The sequence below is a fragment of the Trachymyrmex septentrionalis genome, unplaced genomic scaffold (assembly GCF_001594115.1).
Source record: "Trachymyrmex septentrionalis isolate Tsep2-gDNA-1 unplaced genomic scaffold, Tsep1.0 scaffold112, whole genome shotgun sequence".
NCBI classification, from domain to species: domain Eukaryota; kingdom Metazoa; phylum Arthropoda; class Insecta; order Hymenoptera; family Formicidae; genus Trachymyrmex; species Trachymyrmex septentrionalis.
The window spans coordinates 656,695-676,905 of record NW_017304248.1 but is presented as its reverse complement, the minus strand read 5'-3'; the positions used below and the strand labels follow the sequence as shown (position 1 = coordinate 676,905).

The following is a 20,211-nucleotide window of genomic DNA, read 5'->3' as shown; positions in this document are numbered from 1 at the left end:
TTTTTATTTTTTTTAAGCAATTAATTTTTTATTTAATGATATATACATTCTTATATACTTTTATGTACTTGGTACATACATTTTATAAGATTGCTCCATAAAGATGTATGCTATTACTATTTACTAGATGGATGGTAGAGTTCCAGAAGCTTATATTATAGTTAGAATTAGCCATTGTAGGAGAAATATGTGGTTGTTAGACATAGCCTGCTTTTTTCTGTTAAGACACTGGCATTCCTTGTTTATTGAGTTTTTATAATATCCAACCTGGTGTACAAACGAGATGTCAAATTGAAACATATATCACACAATCAACATTGGCACATTGAATCAGGACACAAATATTATTTGTGAAACGACTATTATAACCAAATTCTTGATTTTTTAAATCCATTTTAATTCAATTTAATTTAAAAAATATACGATTATTTAAGCTGAAAAAATTTTGGATATTAGGATATAAAAAATAGATATTAGAATATTTTTCATTAACTTCCTTCTATATATATAAATTATAATATTGCAAATTATTATCGATATTGTTATTCTATAAACTTTGTAGTTCTCAGAGTTGCCTCTATTGTACTCAATTTCTGCTGTAGTTTGTTCAGTGTAATCATAATCCTCTCATTATCCGTCAATTGATTCTTATTGCAAATAGTACGTTTAGCTTTTTTAATTATGTCAGGGTCCATTCTCAATGTAGTCCACTGTTTGTTGCTCTTTACAGATGCACTGTGAACGTACTTTCCATGATATCTATCATTATCGTAAATATCCAAATTATCATGTGGACAGATAATGATTTTACCATCTCTTAGGAAATAAGGAAACAAAAGAATTCTCTTAGCAAGAAAACCAAAAGGATTCCAAGGCAGTCGCAAATTGTAGTGAAGGCAATGCTTGAAAGGTTCGCCAACCGCTACATCTTCAATGTAGGTAACTAAACGTATTCGAGAAATAAGTCCGACCAACTCGGCCTTACACAGAATCTCAGCAGTGTCACTGACTGCCAAACCATTAAGCAGATTAAACAATACAATAGCAATAAAGAAAACAAATAACATGAACACGATGTGACTCCAAATGGGATGGGAAATAAACGGAATGTCATTGGCATCGAACTCCCCAGTGAGCATGATGACAGTTTTGAAAAGTGAAAGACCAGGATCAGGGAAATTCGTATCGTTACCGTTTTTGAAGAGTGTATAGAAGGCCAGAGCAAATGCGAAAATAAGAAACAGATAGGGAAACAGAAAGCGTATAAAATTGAGTGAAACGGTCCGGAACATTTCGATGCCGGTGGACAAGCGTGGATGCTGGCTGATGAGAATCACTAACTCCCAGGCCGACAGCAAGATTACCACAGCACCGATTTGAACTCCCGCGCCGCACAACAAAGCGATAGTGAGCATAATCAGTATGATTTCCAACCAGTTCCTTGAGCTCATTAGATAACGCCTAACACAGGAGACAAGTTGAAAAATCTCTCGGAGGATGAACAACAGCAACATTACAGTGGTGGAGGCCCATAAGAAGTTGTTTTGTTGGTTCCAAATAATTCGCAAAGTATTTCCCGAAGCCATATCAGATCTATTGTTGGTTTCAGTTTGCATCTTATTTTCTATCCTAGCGTCATAAGTCATGCTCAGGATATAAGCGTTTAACAAAAAATAAAAGATCACATAAAAGGCGAAATTTGCGTATAAAACGTGCCGTATTCTGTGCCACTTGAGATAGAGGAAAGAGGAAAGCAGTGGATGTTTCAGTAGATGTTTGAGGCCGCTATTGCTGGCGATGTATTTAAACACCTCCATTTCGCGAGTTGCTCGGTGAGTTTTATATCGATCCATGAGAACGTCATGCGGCATTAAGCAGCAATAGTTAAATTCAATCGTGTACTCGTTCGTTCGATCTTTCCGCGTCTGCAAACAGTCATCGAAATAGCGCGACAGCGTGTGTGCTGAGATATCTGCGATAGGCGGTGTATTGTACTTGTTCATGTGACCGATGTAGCTACCTCGGTTAAGAAGTAAAATTACTGCTTCTTGGCAGCCAGCTCTGGCTGCGTAATGTAGTGGAGTGTTGCCTTTATCTATTAAAACAGATATGTAAGTTGTAATAAGATAACATTGGTAATTAAAGCTTGCAAAAAGACGTTTAGACGAGTAGAACATAATTCAGATATTTATTTGTTCAGAAAATGCTTGATCTATTATTTGTGATAGTAATAAATACAACACATTAAGGCCCAGTCTTCGTCTTTTACTAATACTTGGAAAGAGATGAGATATTTGAACCTTCGTTAAGCGTTAACCGTGAGTTGTGAAATTGAGCCTTATCGTCTTTGTTTATCTATAGAGAAAGGCGCATCCAAATATAAGATCTATGATAATTATATACTTACTATCACTGCAACGAACGTTCACGTCTTCTTGTTCCAAAATTAACTTCAAACAATTCAGTCGATCGAGCGTATTGTCGATTCCTCGTTTTCTTGGCATTCCTAGTTCCTGACAAGCACTCAGAAGCAGATCATTTGCTACATTTGGCTCCATCTCCAGCAATACCTGAAGAATTGCATAATCATTCTGCTGAACGGCCTCTTGCGCGGCTTTTTTCACGCTAAACTGTTTTCCTTTAAGTTTTTCCAGGATTCCAATCGTGATTTTGTAAAAGCCTCTTTGTGCACTCATTTCCAGCAGCTCTTCGGCTACACTGTGAAGAATCTCTATCTTGACAAACTCCATATTTTTTAGGAAGTTTGTCTCGTCGTTGGTGATCAGGTAATATTTAAGATCGTGCACATTTATCTCACGATTTTCGTTTTTGGGCGGCAATGATATATCCGGCATCTTTTTCTGAATCACTTCTCGCGTCGTTTGATCATTGTAATCTTTATAAGTGTCTATGTCTGGGCACTGTCGGCTTTTCTCCAATATCAGTGCCACCATGTCCCGTTGGCCTTTCATCGCTGCCAAATGGAGAGCCGTCAAACCTTTGCTATTGGGAATATTTGCGCTAGCACCGTTCTCCAGCAATAAACCAGCGCATGTTAGATCATTCTTCCTCACTGCGATATGCAAGGCAGTCTGCTGTTTCGCCTCGAGATTTGGATTTATTGTTGATTCCGCTAGCAAAGCCATCAACGTGGGTACATGTCCTCCTTCTGTGGCGAAATGGATAGGAGCGCGATTATGTAGTTTATTTACTCTATTAGGCTTCGCCCCTAGACGCAATAAATACTCCACGAACTCTGTTAAACCATTCTTGCTAGCTATGTCGAGGCATGTTTCTTCCGTATTCGGATATACATAATTGAGGTTCAGAATAGGTGATTGCTTCATCAAGTCATGTTCTATAATATTTTTGAAGGAACGAAAATTCTTGAATCGTAAGGCATCCAATAGTAGCTTATAAAAAACTTGCGCACTGTCTAGAGTAGGCTCGTAGACACTCAGCAAGCTTTCCTGCAGGGAATTCTCTTCGAGATCCATTTTGCTATCTGAAAATAAATCTTACACTTAAAATTTTTACTTGTTTAAATTTAAAAAAGAAATTAATTATGGATAAAAATTCATAAATCTATTTTTTTTTCACAAGATAACAATGGATGTTTCCATGATTAGATTAATTTTTTTATACTTAGATCGAAACAAAATATCGATACAAAATGTTGGGAAAAAAATTCAAAAATATTAATATTTAAAATACGGCGCTATATCGTCCATCTATGTAAAAGTTAAGATAACTGAAGTTCTCTTAATCGAAATTATTATTAAATGTTTATTAATTTTATCTAGTTTGTATCTTTTTAGAAACAAGTAATGCAAATGAAAAAATATTCAAAAATAATTAGAAAAATTATTTACGTACAATTTACGTAAATTAAATTAATTTTTTTTATATCAAATAAATATAAAATTCAGTAGCAGATGCTATTGAATTTGTGCATTTTGTTTTAAAAAGAACCATTTAGCTTTCATTGCTTGAATTTCCATTTTTTGTTAATGCGAGAATCTTTTTATGGAGATATATGAATGAAAAATAGACAGTAAAAACGAGACAATAAAACACAAAAGGTCATTATCGCTTGCATATTACGTTACATTTAAGTCGCTTACTTTGCGACTACGTAGATAGAGACCTCTCATATAACGACATTGATCATGATCTCACCGTCACAATTTATTCAAGTGCCAATTAAGACTTCCACGTTATTTTGCGCAAATGTTCTCATCACTCTGACATTTTCATTTATTCGTGTATCACCTTATAATAGATTCAGTCATTTGTCCAGTAAAATCTTGCATTGATCTCTTTTTGATTGTGATAATAACAAAAGTACATCCGGACGTCCGCTTCCTGTGTTTAGATCGAATCAATTCGTATTACATTCGTATTATATAACATAATCGATAGAATAATCCTTTCCCCATTTCTCTTTTAGTGCTTAAAAAAACGACAAAAATATATATAAATACGAATTATTCAATGTATCAAAAGATAGGCTATTTAAAATTCTATTAATATTTTTACCTAAATATTCTTTATTTTTCTATATTTATTAAGTATTTATAATCTAGTATTCCAATACTTTTATTTTTATATATAATTACGTATATAAAAATATTTCATTTGAATTTGTGTGTTCATTGACTGAGTTTGGAATGTGTTGATTCTTCAGGTTTTGATAAACTTTTATACCATTGATGTTGATTATCACCTGATATTCGCTTATCAAACGAAATTTCGATGACTGATCAAATGAAAGAATTGACAATTATAATATCGTGATTAAGAGTTCAACACTTGCTTCGAGACTAATAATTAGTGTTGGGAATAAAAGAATATTAGAGCGAATATGTTAGAAGTGTTATTCGGACAACGCGTCGACTCATCTCGCACGCACGCGGACAATAAGTGACGAAGGAGAACCTTCCGGTAGGGCATGAATACGCGCCTAGCGGCGAACAAAATAATAAACATAAATACAGTTCGTCGATAATCATTCGGCCGTGACTCGCATGCCGATGATCTACCGAGTGCCATAATTGGTTTGGACAAGCAACTATCCAACAATTAGTATGTACAACATTCCTAATAATTTTATTTACAAGGCTCTTCAGACGTTACGTTAAGTTAAAGATCAATAATATTATATTATACTAAGAACAATTTTGCAATTTTATATGCTGAAGAAGTGATCCGTGGTCACGAAACGTACTTGTTAGATTTTATACAATAAATGTTTTAACTATATATTTAATTTAGCTATCTTGCAGTTAGCTCGATTATTGACCTGATTTCTTTACAATTTGCATAAAAATATTTATTTACTAAATATCTTTTTTTTAATTTAACATAATTAAGTTAGAAGTGTAAGAAATGCGATGATTACAATAATCAATTACAATTATCCATGACTAATTAATATCATTTTCGATATATTTTTTTTTTAATTCTATTTGAAGCATTCTTTGACATTATTAATAATTTTCAGCAATACTTCACACGACTTGTAATTTATTAATTAAAATAAAAAAAAAACTCCATGTATAATAATCTATTCGTAGAGAGAGTTCTTCGGTACATACCTACTTAGGTAAGCTTTTTTCCTCCTCTTGATCACACTATCGTACTAATACAATATTTAATTATACAATATAAAAAACGCACTTCCATTGTTCAAGCATCGCGCATCGAGAAACTACATGGAAAAGATTAAATCAATTTCATATTTTCTTTACAAAAAGGAATTTTGGATCCTCTTATCTATACACTTTGATGAAACTTCCGGCTGTGTCACATTGCTGTCCATAAGCAAGTGTGTTATGCGTAGCGGATTAACAGACAAGCACATTTATGATTAATAATGCGTTGTGACTAAGAATTCTCCTTATTTAACACCTATCGTATTAGCCATCACTATGTCGACTCGCCCGTTCTGTCAGTGATGGTCAGCGACGAGGAAAGAGAGGGAGAAGAGGATCAAATGTTCTCCCTTCTTTGCTGCGTTGCTAGCAACAGTGCCTCTTTTCACGCTGATATGTAATGCTCAACCGGTTCTTTTACGAATGAAAATCTTTCAGCCTCACGAAACATTATTACATCTCTCGAATAAAAAAAAAGTCACACAAATATGAAGTAAATTGTGAAAGAAGATGAGAATTTCATACGATTTCTTTCTCGTTTTAGATCGTAATTGTCAGCGAGACTTGTAATTTATTAATTTTACATGTATACATTTAGTTGACATTATATAGGATATCCCATTTTAGTTGCTCCAGACAAATATCTAAAAAAAATATGGAAGATACGTTTCAGATAAAAGTTGTAGGATATCCAAGGCAGCTCTTTACGCTGTAGGCATAAATTCGTTTTTGTTGTCTATCAAATAATATTAAGAACAAATGATACTTATAAATAAGTAAGTAAGTATATAAACGCATTCCATCTCGGAAGTTTGATATTCTTGTTCAATGTGTCTATAAATATTGTTACAAAATATCGGGGAAAGAGTTCAAATGTATCGATTTAAAATATCGGTTTAAAATATCGCCCATCCCTTAGCGTTTGCTACATTTATAATAAATATTTCATAAAATTTGTAAAAGAAAACTCAAATAAACAGGCGCTGTAGACGGTGCGTTTTGTTTCTTTAAAATAATTCTATATTATTATATCATTATGTGTACATGTTTCAGCTAATCTTTTAGCCTTCCTCAGCAAAATTTCAGTATAAAACGTTGATTATCCATGAGTTGTATAAAAATCGTTGTATAATGAAGTAACAGTCGATATCATTGTGTGGCAGTAACATTCTTTCATTTTAGAATAAAAATCTCCAGTTTTTATTACTTCATTATACAATGATTTTTATACGACTCATGGATAGCCGAAACATGTACAAATAATGATATAATAATATAGAATTATTTTAAAGAAACAAAACGCACCGTCTACAGCGCCTGTTTATTTGATTTTTCTTTTACAAATTTTATAAAATATTTATTGTAAATGTAGCAAACGCTACATTTACAGGGATGGGCGATATTTTAAACTGATATTTTAAATCGATACATTTGGTTTCTTTCCATGATATTTTGTACCAATATAGATGTCAATATCTTTTGATAATGTATATCTATCGATATTTGAACAAGAATATCAAACTTTCGATACGGAATGCGTTTATATACTTATAATACTTGTAAGTATCATTTGTTCTTAGTTAATATTATTCAATAGACAACAAGAATGAATTTATGCCTACAGCGTAAAGAGCTTTCTTGGATATCCTACAACTTTTATTATATCTACAATAGAACGTTTTTCCATATTTTTGTGCGACTCATGGATAATTAATGTTTTGTACCATATACTGAAATTTTGTGTATAAGTATAATGATGTAATATAGAATTATTTTAAAGAAACAAGAACTGCCCACCGTCTATCTACAGCGCCAATTTCCAATTGCCTGTTTATTTGATTTTTCCTTTTGAATTATCTTGGAAGTTTAATTCGTAATTTATTTACCACATAAAATTTGTAATAAATATTTATAATTTGTGCAATCTAAGACCACAGAAGTATTTTACAAAATATTCAAAATCTTATAAATATTTTGTAAATGTTCTATAAAAATTATGTGGTGTCTGGGCATCAACAATTATTGTTATGCAATTATTATTATTTTTCATATTAATATTTTCATTATTATGTATTTTAAATTAATTTCTCTATTTTTATTAGAAAGCAAAAATTCTCTCTTTTCTATATTCCGAAAATTTATAATATTTTTTTAAGGCTAGTTTAATAAAACATTTTTTTTTTAATCGAGTCAAAATTAATTTTAAAAATCTAAAGATCCCTCTTTATCCAAAAAGAGAAAGAATTGATACTATTTTTATTAATTTGTAAGCTCTGATTGTAATTGTAGAAACTTGAATCAAATACAATGTATTATTGTCATTGTAGATTTAATAAAATTGTATTTTTTTTTTATTGCAAATTTCCGATTCATTCCTGGGCACTTATCATAGAACAAGTCGCAATGAATGCCGATTGGAATTATTCAATTATTCCTAGATTTCTATTATATTTTCTAGGGAAAACGGAATAATTCCGATTAAAATCCATTCTGACTTGTTCGACGATAAATGCCCTGCACTGGAAGTCTTCATGTGACATTCGCGACGATCTGCTCAATATTTGCACGCGAAGCAAGCTCGCAGGCGCTTATAGTTTCAGACTCTTCCAATCAAATTGCGAGCCGCAAAAGGTGGGGAATGTAAATCCGGGAAACAGGTACATGCCGCGATACCTTGACGTTTATTCCTCAGTCATAAGTTAACGTGTCTCAAGTGCGTATCTGTGTTCAGCACAGAATTGATAAAACACATACGATCGGCGGTAATCGAGTCAACGTAATCATTTTGTGAGAAGAATCGTTGTCAGCTATTCTTACCTCACGCTAAGGATATCTTATCTTATTTATAGACTTTTACTGGTACTAAGTAAGTAAATTTATTTTATAATGTTAAATACTCTTACTAAATACTGTGTGATAATCGAAGATTATGGAATATATTGTAACTTGTAATTTCGTACAAAAGCTCAGGAAAAAATTAAAATATATATAATAAATGATAGTAAATAACAAAAAGATAGTGTAGAGCAAAATTATACTTCCCATAATACATATTCTGATATTGGAAAAATATAATGTCCTTAATGATATAATAGCGATTATTAATCCGTCTAGGATAACAGGAAGCAACACTTTTTTATATAGAATATTCCGCGAAGAAACGACGAACTTCTAGAATGAGTTCTAGAAATTATTCTAAAGTAAACAAAACAAATTCATATACTATTCACTATAAGATATCAATTCAGTTCGATTATCGAGATATAGACAATAATTTTATTAATATTGTAACAGACAAAAAAATACTATAATTTTAGATTTTCAAGTCTATCTTATTTATATCGATAATCACTCACTTAAATACTATTTGAAATAGAAGAATAAAATGCACTTCTGCATATATAAGCCAAAAAGGGAACTTGGTTTATAAAAAAAAGCCAACAAGTCCGTTTTTGGGTTACTTAATGGTTTCCAATAAACACAATTTTTTTATGTTGTATGAGCTGAAGAAATGTGAAAAATAATCATCATTTAAAAAAAAATTTAATACACAAAGCTTTAATTAATTATTAGTAAATAAATATCTTTAAATATTTTTTTCTTGCTCACTTTCCCTTTCTCTCCTTTCTTTTCTCTTTTCATTATCTCTATTCTTTCTTAATTTTCTTAATATCTTGCCTTTCGTTCTATCTAAATCTTCCTCTCGTATCTTCTTTATAATTCTTTCTTTATCCTCCCTTAATTTTACAAATCCTTATTTTTTGACATTTTCTTATACTTAAATTAGACTTTCGCAAGGAAACTGTCGGACTCATCTTAGAGATGATTCTAAGCAAAAAAGTTCGTATATAAACTATAAGTAAATTCAACTATAGTTATTAAGATATAAAAAATTTAATAATTCTTATCAGTAATGCAAAATTTTTGAATAACTTCGTCTCACTCAAACCACCAGTTTTTCCAACAAAATATACAATGTGTCACCCCAAATATTTATCATTGAAATTGGCATTTATGTAGTGCTAAGACCTTCGCGCGCGTATATAGATAAGCTTTCTATTCATTATTATTACTACTACAAATTTCTGGATAATTTTCATTATCTCATAGATTATTTAAAACTATCAAGTGAAATCACGTATTGTCCTTAAATATCGAATGAAGAGAGAGAGAGAGAGAGAGAAAGAGAGAATGCATGTCACATATTATTCTTAAAAAATGCTTCAGACATTTAATGACACAATTTGTAAACAAATTACATGTGTAGAAGTATATTTTTTAAGTAATATTTATGATACGTGTTAAATTAACACGTATTTTAAATTTATGTATCTTAGAATTTACGTTTTAAAACATTTTATGTTATTTATTACTTCATAAATTGCAGTTTTTTTGACATAAAAAATTATGAAATATAAATTTAATACAAAATATTTAAATAACATAATCACACTATGTTAAATTAACACTTGAATATATATGTAGTAAAAATTTAGCACAAAATTTTAACAAGGACTTGAATGGACCATTTCTAATTTAAATACAAAATTTTTTAATGTTTATTGTTTCATATTTCAAATAACTAGTTTATCAAAATTTAATAATACATATATGATTTATTATCTACTAATTATCTCATACATCATTTATCGTGTATATATAAATTGTGGATTGATAAAGAACTGTGAAGAAAAGACACGATTTTTCTTTACAGGAATCATTCGCTTTCTAAGATTCGTATTTACGAATATTTCGCAATCTCCCTCCAATTTTGGCGACATCACGACATACATTTATAGTATCTGTATACTCTTATGTATCAATTGCTACTCCATACTTTCATTCCCGTATTTGGCTAATGAAATGCTACATATACGCACGTATATGTATATACTTGTATATATCGATATATGTATACTTACTGCGTGTCATCTCGATATGGATATACGCGAGTACATCCATAGTAGTCGACACAGTCGCGTTTTTGCCATAAGTATGTATACATATATATACTACATGATGATGTCATTTAGACACGGATGGAAAAGAAGCGAATAATATCGCTCAACGATATTTATATTCCTTACGAATATTTTTGCGTCATAACGATTAATAACCAATAATAGTAATAACCAATAATAAATGTTATAATAAAAAAAGATTTATACAGAAAGAATTTCTCAACGAGGGAATTTGATTACAAATATTGTAGAAAGAAGATTTTATTACATTTTACTATTTTTGAGAGTAGAAAAATAGCTTTAATATCAATGATTTTTCACTTTTGCATTTTTTTCTAGCATAATGTTTCTCTTCATTTTTTAATCTCTCTTTCATTTTATCAAAATATCGCAATGATGACATAAGAATTTTGGTATAAGTGAATAATGAACTCGATGGTGTCTACCATACTCGGTTGTGTGATTAATGAGGATCAGTCATCATAAAACATTTTATCGTAGGCGACGTTTATTATTTAACTTTTTAATATTCCTTGAACTTTTTCATTGATCATCATATTTAAAATCGGAATATGATCTAATATAAAAATAACGCCGCTTTGCCTGCAAATGTATGTATTTTCAAAATATCAGTTCTATTCAGAGAAATACAAAAAATCTGTTCTCTTTTATATTAACTTCCAATACTAATAAGAAGAATATAATAAACAAATAACTATATATTTGTTAAAATTTAAAAAATGTTACATTTTGAATAGAATTTTAGTCGTAAAATTACTTTGAAATGTGAAAAGTGTTATCTCGCAATAAAGAAAATAAATAGCAACAAATAAAGAGCAAAGTAAGAGTCAAACATATTTTTAAAATTGTCACACAATTAAAAGAATAAATTACAGATAAAGAAAAGTAAAAATGAAAAAAATATATAATACAAACTCAGTTTAAATTCAAATTATTGTACAAGTTTCGGCTACCGGATTGAGCCCTCTTCAGGCATTAACTTAAGAAAATGAAAGTTTAGAGAAGAACTATTGTAAATTGGGAAAATTACGATAAAATTGTTAATTGCTCGAATTTTCAAAGTTTACAGTCCACTGCATTTTATGCATCATAGATGTGCATTTATGTATCAAAGATTAGCATACGTTAAACATGTTATTTTACATTATGAGTAAGCCATGAGTCATCATCATTAACCACCGTATATATTTGGGCACTTTTAAAACTCTCACCCACTTTATGACATGGGCCAGAACTCGAGCGGTGGGTGATCGCAGCGAATGCCCATCATGGACATGCTCTTATATGGTTCGCTAAGAGTTGTTTCTGTGCGTGTCCCCGAGACTTCGAGGTCGCCTTCATTGCATAAATCATGGACATCGCATATATATATATATATATACGTATTTTGTTGTCTACCAGAAAGAATCATATTTGTTCGAGAAGTACTGAAAATACAAACGCGCGTTTTAGAACCGGGACGTATTTAAATATTAATATTCGCACGGAGAATAGAACATCTTCGATAGGTACAGTTTCTCAAAGATAATTTGTTGGAAAATAAAAATATTGAAATATGTCTTGTGGTTGCAGAAAAAGATATTTAAATTATTTTTATATTGCAGAGAAATTATTCCTCATATTTAATATCTGCAATTATACCTTTCTACAAGATTTAATTATAGACTATTCTCTTTTTATTTTCTCACAATTGTAGAGTACAATAAATTTGGAGTAATATGGTTGGAATGACGCAAAGACCCTGGACACCAACAAAAAGACGAGGCCCGATTGCCGCCGAATATAGCAGTCCAGGACCGGCCTGTGTAACTTTACCATCGTTAATAGGTAAATATCTGTATTGAATACAAATGTATATATCATACATATAAAAATCGTATTATATTTATTGCGATTTTTAAGGAAAATTGCAATCGTAATGCACATTTTTAAAAATCACACATCCTTACTTTTAATTATATTTTTTATACACTTTATACAGCAATACTTTGTAACAATTGCAGGAAAAACAGTTACAGATTCTAAACGAGGAAGAGCACCAGCATTCTCCTTCGGCAGCAGGTGAATAAATTTAAATTTAATTTGAAACGTGTTGTTTTATCAATTTCTTTTACTTTAATAAAATTCGTTTGTATTTTAATACTGTAAGAATACTTTAATGCAATATTTGTATTATTACGTTGTATTTAAGAAAAGCTACCATGTTTATAATTTCGTCTTACATCTTTAAAGTATGCTTTATATTTTTTTAATTTGAGTAAACAATATATAACTTAATTTTACATAATATAGTTTGATATATCGCAAATTTTTTAGGCATGCAGCGAAAAATAATAGCTCTGGACCTGGCCCTGGGCAATATAATGTCACTGGGCTTAGCGCAAAAGGTATACAAATGACACAAAATTTGACAAAATATTTACTTAAAATTTTAACGAAAATTTTTCCGAAAACTATTATTAATAATTAGATACTTATTCTTATAAGAGATTTAATTAAATTATTTAACTAGAACATTTGAAATGAATAATAAACAATAATTATTATCTTTTCTGTATGTAAGTTGAAATATATGAATGAAATACGATAATAATATTAAAGTATTACGAGAAGTAAAGGCATTTTATGAATGTATGATTTGATTGCTTCACAAGACTTGCAAGTTACATCGGCCAAGCTTCTATCGATCAAACTCCTAACTCCACCAATACTCCATAAGAATGATAACATTTTAATGACCGATGTTCACGAAATTCCTGCGCTTCGGGTTTGAATAGAACCAGCACGATCGATACGTGTACAATTTCTTTAGACCCGACCTGCTTTAGATAATACATTTTAATTAAATCACACAAAAGTAATTTTCAATTAATTTTTGATTATTTCTATGTCTTTCTTTTACAAATTTTATACTATTTAAAAAATTTCTAGTTCTAGAATTAAAAATTAAAATATTATTTTAATTACATAGTACATTTTTTTTTTTATCTTCTCTCTTTTTAAACACGAATTTAAAATTATAATTATTAATAATTAATAATTAATTGAGTAATAACAAATAATAAAATATCATAATAATATATCACAGCTTACAATTTTTTAGGAAAAGATGCCGCACCAGCCGTGTCGCTATATGGTCGAACGAAATCAACGAAACTCGAAATCACACCAGCACCAGGCGATTACAATCCGTTAAAGGCGGAGAAGATAATTCTGGATAGCTCACCGAAATATTCTTTTGGCGTTAAAACGCAAATCGAGAAGATCAGTTGTACACCCGGTAAGTTTAAATGTAAATATGTATATCTATACGTGTAAGATATATTTTCCAGATTTTAATTGGCAATAACATAGACATATAAAAATTTTGAAATGACGCGACGTAAAGTTGAAGGTATATATATCGCAACTATATAAATATTTTTGTATATATAATCATAGAATTAATTCTTTAAAAAATATATATTTGTATCTTTTTATAGAAGATGTGTTGTTATGTCATTCTCATATTATACATACAGGATGATTCAGAACAATTGTTTGTCCTTGAAACACCGTATTTGATTTAATTCTAAGATGATTTTTTTTATCAAAATTTTATCTGAAGAGCTTAGTTTTTAAATTAAAAGAAAAAAATAGTTGACAAATTACGAAACGCGTACAGAATTGAAGTAAGCAGGAGCGGTGTAAGTTATCGTCCACCACAGATGATTATTCAGGATGCTTTCTGCGATTAGCTGCCTACACTATATGCGATGACGCACGTACGAGAGAAAAAGAGAAAGAGAGACAGAGATATTCACACACGCACTCGTTAACTCTCTTATTCACTTACCTTGATTCGATATCTTCGTACATTCGCAGATTTACTCATGCACTTGATTTATTGATAACAGAATTAGTTCGAAAATAACTCAATTTAAAAAGCTTCAGATAAAATTTTAATTAAAGAAAAATCTTAGAATTAAGTCAAAAATATGGTATTTCAAGGACATATGATTGTTCTGAATAATTTTGTATATTATTTTAGATATGCATAGGTGTATATTTGTATATATTCATTATTTGGGTAATTTCATGTTCTACAATCTACTACATTTAATTATTTATCATATCTTCTTTAGACTTAACGCTAAAGGTACAGAATTTTGACTAAACTAATCTATGATTTTATTATGACAAACATAATATTTATATTATTATGACATATTACAATCTATAATATCCTAATCTAAAATACAACTAATCCTACAGAGAGTTTACGGTGATTATTTCGTTAGAAAGAAAAATTTAATGGACTATGATATGTAGAATAAATGGCTCCGTTCAGCAGAGAAAGCATCTTTGCAATTGTTGTAAAATTCTTCAATACAATTGGTTCTTGCTTTTGATTTCTTATGAATCTAAATGTATAAATTAATCATATTAAAGAATTTTACATGCGAAGAGACAAGAATTTTCTACTGAATACAGCCAATGTGAGGACAATATATATATCCTAATTAGAGGATAATATATTATATATATATATATATATATATATATTATCCTCTAATCTATTGCAATAAGATATACTGCAGAATTTATGATTTCATATATAGTCATTCCATGTATAGCCATTAGACTGATAATCATTAAAATAACTGCACACAAATTATTACAAATATTATCAATATAAAATTTTTGTTGTTGCAACTGAAAAATTTTGTACGAGTTTAACAGATAATCGAAAAGCACCACTTACGTCGTATACTCATATTGTGTTTATATATAAAATATAAATTGCATCTCGATCACCGAACGATTATTGCGCTGAAATCGCGAATCTGTACAAAGCAGCAGCATTTATTTTCGGCGTAAAAGTTGTATTGGAAAGATCGAATAATATATTCGGTAATTATATGTATAGTCAGTTAAATGTAGCCGCAATTCGAATATTTCGCGTGCTAATAGCAATTTTTGGCAAACTAATAAGAAAAATGTTCAGTTGCTTCAAAGTAATACAAGACTATAAATAGATCGCTGCAAGGAATTTATCATGTTGATTGCAATTTAATATAACAGAATTTATATGTTATAACAAATATGCGTTTCGAATTGTGTTATTTAAAATTGCTTAATATCGTGTGTGCAATAATGTTATTGAGTGTCAGTTGATTTCATCCATCTCTGAAATAATTCTCTCGTTTCGCGATTACACGCGGAATATTTTCTCATTAATGCATTATTTTTCAAAACTTTAGAAAATATTGTAGAAAATTTTTCAATAATTAATAAATTACATAAATCGTATATGTATATAAAGAAATATATCTACTACATTATATTATTATATTATATCGATGCAATAATGTTTAGGAAAATCAATGCTACCGCAACTAATTGGCGATTAGTTATGGGACTTCATTTGAGGATTATTGTATCAAAAGTCGATATTCAAAACTATTATGAAGAATTGATACTTAGGTACAAAAATATGATTTTTTTTAAACATATAAACATTAGGGCTCACGTACTTTAGCGTGATATGAACGTGTAATGAATTGGAAACTTCTAAGCACTGTAAATTTCTCAAAAGATATATATTATTATAACAATGAATTCGTGATAGCAACAATTTTCATTTTTCAATTTTTATTCCCTTTTCTGCCTCTAAATATTCTATTTCAATTTTTAAAATCCACAGCAATTAACTATGCACTGTGTGGCGTTTAAGATGTAGGTATTAGTAATTGTGTGTGATTAATATAGACCAATTGATGCAATTGGTAAATAAAGAGAACGTATATTTTTGATAATTAAAGATGTGTAAAATGCTAAATTGATAGCGTAGTTAACACGTAGTCGCATATGAAGTTGATAGTGTAGTATTGCTTATCACCGTAAATAAATAAAGTAATACTATTGCATGTCTCGCGATTTATGTTAGATCTCTGTATCTTACACCGTAATATATCATTCTCTACGTCCAGAGACTTGACAGCAAATAGAAAACTACCATTCACTACAGAACTTGTAAAATTTATCGACAAGCGTCTAGCTCCAGGTACTTATCGTCCCGAAAAAATGAGAATGGATAAAGCACCGCAGTTCACGTTCGGACTTAGAACGTCGCTCGATATGCCGAGCGACACGCCAGGTATATAATACAAAAAAAAATATGAGAGATGAAAAATTAAATTAGAATCCTAATTAGATAGCAAGTTTCTATTGTATAGTTTTATTTCCTTTTCCTACATACAAATAATTTTGCTAAACAAAATTACAGAGAATACTAGTTACAAGTAATTTAATATACTAACGAAAATTTGTCTCGGAATTCACACAATTTTTCAGAATTTCTATATAAACAGAATTTTTGAAAATTCTTGTATAATTTTATAACTTTTTCAAAAATTTCTTAAATTTTTTAAATAAATTAGAACACTTCAGAAATGTTAAAAAGTCTACATCTTTTGTAAAACCTCTTATACATATATGTATGTAAATTCTTTGAAAGATTAATGATTTTTCATTCTATAATTTGGTTAAAAACTTTATAAAATCTGAAAAGTTTTAAGATGTTTTTCAGGAATCTTCGTAAATTTAAAATATTACAAATTCTTAAAAATATTATGATATAAAAATTTTGTTCACTAGATACATGATGCTTTCTCGTCTTGCAATTTTAAAGAGAAAAACTTCATTTTTAATTTCTCTATGCGTATTCATGTTATAAACGTCTATCTTTATTTATTTTATAATGTATTTTTTTTCCTGATATATAGCACCCGGAACATACAGCCCAGAGAAAGTGAATTTGGAGAAGGGTCCGCAGTACAGTTTAACCGGCAAAAGCCAAATAGAGAAATGCAACGGTACACCAGGTACATGAAGATTCATGCATCTGTTTTACGAATCTCGATTTTTTCTGAAAAAAAAATACAACAGGGATTTTTCTTTAACAGCGCCAGGTGCGTACTGTCCCGAGAAAGTAAAATTGGACTCATCACCGAAGTTCAGTTTTGGATTAAAGCCTGCTGTGGAGAAACCGAACGATACACCAGGTCCATAATAAATTGCTTATTACATGCTTATAAAATTAATTTTACCACCAATTAAGTGTTACAATTACCACATATATCTATTTTTAGCACCAGGTACTTATAGTCCAGAAAAAGTGAATTTAGACAAAGGTCCGCAGTACAGTTTGAGTGGTAAAGGATCCGCTGAAAAACCCTTAGATACGCCAGGTATATATAAAAATTATAAGAACTGCCAAAATAAGTTGTATGCAGGTGTAATAGTACATTGTGATTTCCAGCGCCTGGAACGTATTCTCCGGAAAAAGTAAGATTAGATAATACACCGCAATATAGTTTCGGAATTAGACATGCCCTGGATAAACTCAGTGATACACCAGGTAATTAAGATTTTGTTAGTACAGAAGAAGAATAGATTCTTATTGTGTATGCTTACTTTTACTTCGTAGCACCTGGAACTTACAGTCCAGAGAAAGTAAACTTAGATAAAGGACCGCAATATAGTTTAACTGGCAAAGGGCCTGCAGAGAAATTTATTGATACACCAGGTATATAAAACTGCTCATAAAATATGTAATTTTTTAAATATATTAATATATCAACAAATATTTAGCGCCGAGTGCGTATTCGCCCGAGAAGATAAAATTGGATACTACGCCGAAATACAGTTTTGGACTTAGAACTCCTCTAGATAAACTCAGCGATACACCAGGTATAATCAATGATTAATTAATTATTTATTTTATTTATTATTTTTATATCTTTATATTATATTATGATATCTGTATGCAGCGCCTGGAACTTATAGCCCAGAGAAGGTAAATTTGGACAAAGGACCGCAATACAGTTTAACTGGCAAAGGATCCGTTTCAAAAGCTAATGATGTTCCTGGTACGTTTTAGACATTTTTTAAAAATGCGATTGATGATATCCTTCATCGTTTATCTTTGTCATAGCACCTGGCACATATAGCCCTGAAAAAGTAAATTTGGACAAAGGACCGCAGTATAGTTTAGCCGGAAAAGGAATGCCGGAAAAATTAAATGACAATCCAGGTGAATAACACATCACCATGATAAACTTTTATCGAGACACACATTTCTTCGACATACTATTAACATACAAAAAAAAAGAATTTAATGAATAATAATAGATAATATTAATTTCTCTGACTGGCTTGCCTATAGGCCCTGCTGATTATAAACCAGAGAAAGCTCTAAATCTGGAACATAAACCTTATTACAGTTTTGGTGATAGAAAAACTTTGGATAAACCTAAAGATACACCAGGTAACGGTGTGGATTAATCCGCTGTAGATTAACATTGCACTTTTAGCGTTTTCTACATAAATGGGCGACATGAAAAAAAAAAATAATAGAATAATAAACAACTTGATTTTTTGAATTGCTTTTGGTAGGTCCAGCCGATTATACTCCAGAGAAAGTTCTAAGTCTAGAACATAAACCATATTTCAGTTTTGGTAATAGAAAACCCCTTCATAAGTCCCGCGATACACCAGGTAATGGTGTAAATTAACGAGAAACTATCTAATATAATCTAATAATCTAATATCAATGAGAATGTAATAATTACATAGAACAAAAAACATTAATTTCTTTTTGCTTTGGTAGGCCCTAATAAATACAATCCAGAAAAAGTTCAACATTTGGAACATAAATCTTATTTTAGTTTCGGTAATAGAAAGCCTTTGTATAAGACTAACGATACGCCAGGTAATCGGTGGAAATTAATAGAATGTTAATTACATTTTTTCTTACAAGGAAAGGTCGAAAAGTGAGATTATTTTCAAAGATTTACCTCTTCAGGATGAATTCGGGCAATAAACAAGAAATTGTTTATTACATGTCAGGATACTTTCTATGTATTGCCAAAATTTCATAATTTTTTAAATTTCTGAGTTGGAAGCCTTTCCTTGTTAGATTTATCATAAAATGTTATATATGAATGCAATATATTGTGCGATTATAGGCATGCCATAGTCATATTAAAATGCTTCAAACTTTTTTCCATTAACCATTTGCGAAAATAAACAATTGTACATAATATTATTAAGATTAATAATGTTTATTAGAAAGTAAAAAAATAAAATAAATATTATCGCTATGCTTCGGTTTGTTAACATTTTAATACGATCGTCTTTATGCGGGACTATATTGTAATAAACAAGTATAATAAATGTGTAAACATCATGTGTGTCATGTTTTTTAAATATATGTCGTAGTATTAGCGTGATGCCTAGTAAACTTGTGCACGGGATAAACGTAATAATTACAATTGACACTTTTTTTAAATATACAAAAGCATTTTATAATTTATTTTGCAGCTCCCGGTACATACAGTCCTGAAAAAATAAACATGTCTAAGTCGCCGGAATATAGTTTTGGCATTAAAACTGAGATTTGTGAGAAAAATACTATACCAGGTGGGTTACATTAGTTATTCATAATTTGTTTCCTTCACGTTAATGTTTTAATTTTATATTCTCCGATAAAAATTTTTCTTAAAATTCTTCATTTTTTTAAATTTCGATAT

General features: G+C 30.1%; 2 protein-coding genes across 13 annotated transcripts in view; one reads left to right on the top strand and one right to left on the bottom strand.

Annotated features, from left to right (window-relative positions):
* Positions 1-513: 513 nt before the first annotated feature.
* Positions 514-20,211, bottom strand: part of LOC108752237 (transient receptor potential cation channel protein painless-like) — a 24,126-nt gene continuing 4,428 nt past the window's right edge. Inside the window, exons 1-4 of one of the 6 annotated variants that reach the window (XM_018492942.1) lie at positions 5,598-6,093; positions 4,125-4,365; positions 2,408-3,505; positions 514-2,095 (exon numbers count right to left, since the gene is read on the bottom strand). In XM_018492942.1, coding sequence (XP_018348444.1) covers positions 543-2,095; positions 2,408-3,497 — 2,643 coding nt within the window. In that variant the 5' untranslated portion in view covers positions 3,498-3,505; positions 4,125-4,365; positions 5,598-6,093 and the 3' untranslated portion in view covers positions 514-542. Of the gene's footprint in view, positions 2,096-2,407; positions 3,506-4,124; positions 4,449-5,597; positions 6,094-20,211 lie in introns of those variants that run through there. The other 5 variants (XM_018492948.1, XM_018492964.1, XM_018492971.1 and 2 more) reach the window with 5 other exon arrangements.
* Positions 2,093-20,211, top strand: part of LOC108752275 (nucleoporin NUP2-like) — a 19,775-nt gene continuing 1,656 nt past the window's right edge. For 2 of the 7 annotated variants that reach the window (XR_001939550.1, XM_018492982.1), the window contains exons 1-18: positions 8,359-8,520; positions 12,333-12,463; positions 12,640-12,697; positions 12,953-13,023; positions 13,740-13,916; positions 16,677-16,775; positions 17,404-17,502; positions 17,584-17,682; positions 17,770-17,868; positions 17,940-18,038; positions 18,108-18,206; positions 18,272-18,370; positions 18,451-18,549; positions 18,615-18,713; positions 18,846-18,947; positions 19,076-19,177; positions 19,290-19,391; positions 20,003-20,101. Coding sequence is in view for 6 of the 7 variants with exons in the window: in XM_018492982.1 (XP_018348484.1) it covers positions 12,355-12,463; positions 12,640-12,697; positions 12,953-13,023; positions 13,740-13,916; positions 16,677-16,775; positions 17,404-17,502; positions 17,584-17,682; positions 17,770-17,868; positions 17,940-18,038; positions 18,108-18,206; positions 18,272-18,370; positions 18,451-18,549; positions 18,615-18,713; positions 18,846-18,947; positions 19,076-19,177; positions 19,290-19,391; positions 20,003-20,101 (1,711 nt within the window). In the remaining variant the exon portion in view is untranslated. Of the gene's footprint in view, positions 2,112-8,358; positions 8,521-12,332; positions 12,464-12,639; positions 12,698-12,952; positions 13,024-13,739; positions 13,917-16,676; positions 16,776-17,403; positions 17,503-17,583; positions 17,683-17,769; positions 17,869-17,939; positions 18,039-18,107; positions 18,207-18,271; positions 18,371-18,450; positions 18,550-18,614; positions 18,714-18,845; positions 18,948-19,075; positions 19,178-19,289; positions 19,392-20,002; positions 20,102-20,211 lie in introns of those variants that run through there. The other 5 variants (XM_018492992.1, XM_018493006.1, XM_018493014.1 and 2 more) reach the window with 5 other exon arrangements.